General features: G+C 45.2%; 1 protein-coding gene across 8 annotated transcripts in view; it reads right to left on the minus strand.

Moving 5' to 3' along the window:
- SRCIN1 (SRC kinase signaling inhibitor 1) overlaps nt 1-6,232 on the minus strand; it is a 375,505-nt gene extending 369,273 nt beyond the window's left edge. For all 8 annotated transcript variants that reach the window (XR_014444468.1, XM_083147133.1, XM_083147128.1 and 5 more), the window contains exon 1: nt 6,118-6,232. Coding sequence is in view for 7 of the 8 variants with exons in the window: in XM_083147133.1 (XP_083003259.1) it covers nt 6,118-6,217 (100 nt within the window). In the remaining variant the exon portion in view is untranslated. The remainder of the gene's footprint in view (nt 1-6,117) is intronic.
- Between the last annotated feature and the right edge of the window lie 439 nt (nt 6,233-6,671).

The following is a 6,671-nucleotide window of genomic DNA, read 5'->3' on the forward strand; positions in this document are numbered from 1 at the left end:
TGTAATTCTGGATCTGCTCACCCTAATTCAGAGTGATTTGGAACCTCTACACGGGATCACGACAGCAATTCCGCCTCACACACAGCTGCTGGCGGTGTTGCATTTCTGCGCCTCAGGATCATTCCAACAAGTAGTGGCAGTACTTGCTGGAATATCTCAGCCGGCCTTCTGCCGAATCCTGAGGCGTGTGACGTCGGCCATGTTCAGGCGCAACGGGCACTTCATGGCCATGACATTTGCCACCGAGACCCTGCGCAGAAGCCAGCAGGCCTTCCATCAAATTGCTGGCTTCCCTAATGTGATAGGGGCTGTGGATGGCACCCATGTACCATTTGTGCCTCCATCTCGAAGTGAGAAGATATATAGGAACCGCAAATTGTTCCACTCACTGAACGTGATGGTGGTATGTGGCCCATCCATGGAGATTCTCGCCTTCAACTCGAAGTTTCCCGGAAGTGCCCATGACTCTCATGTCATCCGACAAACCGGGATATGGCAAAGACTACAAGAGCTGGAAGGCCGTGATGCGTGGGTTCTGGGTGACTCCGGTTACCCATGTACGCCCTGGCTACTTACGCCGTACAGCTACCCAGCACCGGGCCCACAGGAGGCATTCAATCGGGCGCATGTTGCCACCAGGCAAGTGGTGGAGCGCTCAATTGGCCTTTTAAAAGGTCGATTTAGAGTGCTCCACCGCACTGGTGGTGACTTACAATATGCGCCTGAAATGGTGTCGAGGATCGTGGGCCTGTGTATATTTTTCCACAACATTGCTGTGCGGCGTGAGATACCCTTTGATGAGTGGGAGGTACCATCTGAGCCGCAAGATCCGCCCATGCGCCCATCCCGCGCCCCTGAATGCCGGAGGGGATACCAGCTGCGGGACTCTGTGGCGCAAAGATACTTCAGGTACATGTTATCGAGTTCACAGAACACACCAATTATTGTACAAATCACCCCTTCAAATAAGTACAGTGTGTTAGTTGTCAGTGTTACAACACGAAAATTAGCCAGCCTGCCCTCCGAATGGCAAAGAAATAGGAGATATTTATCATATGTGCTTAGTTTTGGGGGAAGTTAAATATTGGTGGCAATTATTATACCTTGTTCAAGGGATCTTATGTGTTTGTTATATCTTCATTATTGTAGTTGATACTATCCCTGATGACTGGTGAGTACATTGATTTATTCTGTAATGTGTTTAGGATTTTTTCATGTGTTGATGTCTGATTTGTTTGCATATATATATATATATATATATATATATATATATATATATATATATATATATGATATTACAATTTATTCACATGTTTCTACATTTCAAGGAGCAGGCAGGCAGGCAGGCAGGCAGGCAGGCAGGCAGGGCTGTTGTATAATGGTGGTCTCAGGATACCTGCAAGTGTGTGTATGTGTCTTTTACACATAAATGTACGCATACACATAGATGCATAGAGTAAATACTGCTAAGTACAGCTATGCGTTGCTAAGCTATAGCACGCGTTGCTTGGCGGAGCGAGGCGTCATTGGATTTGCTAAGTGCATACACACTGTGTATTATATATATCAGATTTGTTCATTGCCATACATCAACACTACTGTTTGGAAGGCAAGCGAATTTGTCACCATTTGTGTTGGCGCAGAGACGCTGTTCATGTAAAGATGAACAATAAAGTTATTAACACAAATAACTGTGATCAACCAATGCCACCAGCTGATTGGTTGATAGATGCCATTGTCAACATGGCGGAGACACGAAGGGCTGAACCCTTCACACATGCGGAGCTGCGGGTTCTTGTCTTCGTCATGGAGACAAGGCTGGGCCGTGCAGGGCCCTTTATAACAAACCGGCATAAGCGGAGGGCCTATGCTGCGGCAGGGCGCCGAATTTACGCCCGCACTCGGGTGCGGAGGTCCCTCGGGCAGCTGGAGAGGCGGTGGTCGGACCTCCGCAGGCGCCAGCCCCAGCTGCTTCAGCAACTCAGGGGCGAAATTGCTGAGTGTGAGTATTTTAGCTATGAAATTTCGCACTTACAACATAGCATCTAGAAACAATAAAATGTGTCTCATGATAAGTGGGTGTCCATGGGTTTAAAAGTCCATAGACTGTTATGTGTGCTTCTTCCTGGTTAACATGCAGTCATGTGGCTTTTATATGTAATGCCATAGCATTGAGGATTATGATGCATACAATGTGCCAGATCTAATATGTGTTACACATTGAGAAATGCCTGGGTTGTAATGTGTGAACAAATTACTACCAATCACATACTAATTTAAATGTCACTATTTGGAATCCATTAACAGTAAGGAGCTACTTTCCTGCATCGTTTGCCATCATTATCACCCTGCCATGTATGTCTTGTTATGGATTAATACATGTGCCCCAATGACCCCACATTGACCATGATGTTTTTTTCTAACACACAGCACGAGCCCAAGCACAACAGGCCCGGGAAGAGGCGGAGGCAGCCCTGGCACAGGAGGAGGCCCAAGACCCGGAGGAGGAGGTGCCGGCAATGGTGGAGGAGGAGGAAGTGGAGGAGGAGGAGATGGTGGTGGAGGAGGAGGAGGAGGAGGAGGAGGAGATGGTGGTGGAGGAGGAGGAGGTGCGTGAGGAGGTGGTGGAGGAGGATGTGGAAGCGGAGTTGGTTGCGGAGGAGGAGGTGTTGGTGGCGGAGGAGGAGGTGGAGGAGGAGGTGGTGGTGGTGGAGGAGGAGGAGGAGGAGGAGGAGGAGGAGGAGGAGGAGGTGGAGGAGTTGGAGGAGGAGGTTGTTGGTGCAGAGGAGCTGGCGGAGGAGGGGTCTGAGGAGGCCACGGTTGCCCTGGAGGAGTCGGATGACGATGGGGAGGAGGCGTGCCAGGCCCCGGAATATCAGCAGATCGGTATGTTAACATAATGCATCATTCATGAAGTAGTTGTACTGGTATTTGTTATGTAGCACTGTTGATAAAAAAATTTTTTCCCATAGTATTCATATAGACCCCAAAGTGGGTAGCTACAGATACAGGTACGGGTTAGATGGGGTGTCCAAGGCATCCCTTTCATCCAGGACACCTCTGAATTACACCGGTTTGTGGGATGGGTTGGAGCTCCATTTTGACTGCCACATAACCGTTGTAGTTAAACAGGATCCTGGAGTAAAGGGATGAGTGGATCATTTGTGGATTAAATTCACCTGCTGCAAGCGTTGATTATGACCCATCAAATAGTGGAATCTATATTGTTGGTGAATGTTATTTATAAACTCTAGGATGTATGCTATAAATGGAGTATGGCCCGGCCTACCTTGGAATGGAGTCAGAAGTTGCCAGTGTCCCAGGAGCCTCCTCGACCTAAACACCCCCTGTAGTTCAGATTTTTTTTTTGCCGTCACACAATTGTAGGTTGGTTTAGACAGAATTATGATTTTGAGGATGTGTACTGTGCATTCCTGACATTTGCATAACTCCCATGCCACGAACCATCACTGAACTTAGACTGAGCAGATTGTGACAAGTTCTTATTGACGGAGGCCATGACCTGCTTGTCATTGGTTAGTCATGGGTGGGTTGTGACTGAGAAGAAACAATATGACTGTTATGTCTTCTGCAGAGTAAAGTGTATAGGCCAAAAAATACAGTATGTAGTAAATAAGTTAGCATGTATGTATATATGTATGTGTCATATCTATTTATCTATGTGTGTCTCTATCTCTCTACATCATGGGTCCTCAAACTGCGGCCCTCCAGATGTTGTGAAACTACAAATCCCGCCATGCCTTGCCACAGTTTTAACACTTCCTTATAGCAAAACTGTGGCAAGGCATGCTGGGATTTGTAGTTTCACAACATCTGGAGGGCCGCAGTTTGAGGACCCATGCTCTACATAGATATATATATATATATACACACATGTCACCTAGCATTTGTGCAATTTATGTCGCAGTATGTGAAATGTATGCAAGAATAACATGACTAATTGTTGCCCCTTTGACATGCCCACAGATGACACCACACCAGCTGATGAGGGGGTGCGTGGGGCCCTCCGGCGACTGGAGCACCATCTGCGGCTCGCTCAAGCAGACCTGCAGGACCTGAAAGACCTGCTTATTTAATTTATAATTTTATATTTTTTTATTTATGTTAATTCTGTGGTTCATTAAATTCTTTATGCAAGTTCACAGTTGTTGGTTTTATTTGCACTTTAAATAGTATATGTGTAGATTGTTTATAATCTTTTACACAGGGTGTAATACAAAGCATTGCACTTACATTGCTGTAAGGGTTAATGTGTGCAATGCATGTGTTAGGCATGCTTGTAAGGATATATTGGCATCTAATTGATTCCAATTCCAAATAAGCAGTTTTTTATGAGGATAGGTAATTGAATAAGTGGGTCATGTGATGTATTGCAGAAGATACTTCATAGTGGGTTGTTTGGCGTAAATACTCCGCTTACGTGCGGTAGCACCGCTTGGCTCCCGTTCGGATGCGGTATTCCCGAGCATACTCTGTAATACTCTGTAATACCGTGCCGAATCGGAGTGTTTCTCCCGCACACGCATGCTTTGTATGTCGTCCGTAAACACGCCCTGTTCTTAAAGAGTGAGTCCGTCCAAATGCGGAGGACACGTGGGCGTTTCTACGGACGATGGCCGCATGCGGCAAAACGCCGTGCCGTGCGGACCGCTCCGTAAGAATGCGGGAATTTCCGCACAGATCAGAATAAGGGCCCTGGTTTTGTCCATTTGAGAAGGAATTTGCCTCTAAGAGTGAACTAGAATAAGGCCCATGGTCTGTACTTGATCTATACAGAATCAATAAACATTATTTTATCCACATTTCCCGATTATAACAAACAGTATCACCTCAGAGAAACAACTTATTGTTAATCAGACAATAGATCATTTACATTACAAAACTGCAGCCCCAAAACACAAGTGTCATTCTATGATGTGAAACACTGGACCTTATTCAGATCCCTTTGGTCCCACGGAGAACAGATGGTTTGCGTCTGAGCATGCGCAGGCGCGTTTCTGCGCATGTGCAGACACAGGGTGTGTGCACCCACGGCAAACTTTCGGTTTGCCGGGTGCACGCACCCTACATGCCGAGCGGGGGCGGAGAAGGGCGGGGTGTGCCGGACAGCCCCATTAGCATATGGGAACGGCCAGCGTTTCATGGGCGTTGGAGCTGAGATTTCCTTACTTTTTAAAGAAAATTACACAATGGCTGACTTGAAACCTATTTTTATTTTATTAGATTATGCATATTCAGATAATAGTACATCTAGTTCAGAAAAAAAAAGATTTAAAAAACTGTAAAAATTTTTTTGGGATAGTACAAAAACTTTACATATTTGAAACCAAGCCTAGAAAGCAGTTCAGTAGGTACATGTACATTTCTAGGTATTGTATGAAGGCAGTCATCAGTGACTAAGAAGCTCTATGCTTCCCTCTGTCTTCTGTAAGCCTCCTCCCATGTATTAGTCATGACTGGTCGCCTACACAATCACAGGAATAGCACCTCCATTCAAACCTTTATGGTTTCTTCAAGTTAGTTATTTTAAGAAAGTATTGGGAGCCGAATAGGTACAAGGTCCTTTTACATGACTGTAATTACAAAATGCATAGTAAATACTCTGCCCAACTGGTGAAGTACTTGAGCTAAAAAAAGGTATGTGCTCCATGTACAGTTTAGTAAATCTATGTGTTTACAGATATCTGGGATCCAGTTAACATCCTGGTGGATGGCATATAGGCAGCCTGCGCCGGCATCCCAACTTGCAGCCACAAGACCAGCATCGATGAGGATTCCAACACCAGAATCTTGAATGGGTTTGACACCAGAATCTTGACTGGGTTCGTCACCAGCTAAGGGCTTAGGCTGCGCAGGGGCGGATCTAGACCTTTCTTCTGGGGGGGGGGGGGGGCGGTTTACGGTTAAATTTGACACTCCTCCCCTTTCCGGTCCTGAATCCTCCCCTTTCCAGTCCTGAATCCTCCCCTTTCCAGTCCTGATTCCTCCCCTTCTCGGGCCCCATTACTCCTAAATCACCCTGGCTGTCACTATTTTGTCTGTTACCCATGAATCAATACTACAACGTGAACAGCTATGATAGGAACGGGTACTTACCTCCCTGTAGCAGACATTTCTGTAGCTTAGCAACCTCATTAACTTCCAGGGGGGACCTGGCATCTGAGGACAGTATATTTAATATATACGTTAATTGCATTCCAAATAAACAGTGATAATGGTATGTAGTACAGAGTATAGATTGTAAGCTCCACTGGGGCAGGGACTGATGTGAATGACTATTCTCTGTAAAGTATTGCAGAATATGTGTGCGCCACATTATAATGGACAATAAATTTATAATGTTTATACTTAAGAGGATATTTCATTACTATTAATGATATATAAGCCACAAATATATTTAGTTTTAATAAGACAGAATATGTTATTTCAGTTTATTTAAATAGAAAACTGGTTTAAGGATCTACCATCATCATCTTTTGTAGAAAAAAAAAATCATCCACGGAGGGAACTTTGGTAACACTGGCGTTAAAGAGCCACATCAGCAATCAATCGGTAATATGGTGTTTTGCATATGATTGTGTAAAGCAATTGTGCAATTTAAGGGGTTCACAAATTGCAGATTTGGCCTAGAAAGCACCCATCCTTCCAAT

Source organism: Crinia signifera, chromosome 6 (assembly GCF_055691185.1).
Source record: "Crinia signifera chromosome 6, ASM5569118v1, whole genome shotgun sequence".
Taxonomy (NCBI): domain Eukaryota; kingdom Metazoa; phylum Chordata; class Amphibia; order Anura; family Myobatrachidae; genus Crinia; species Crinia signifera.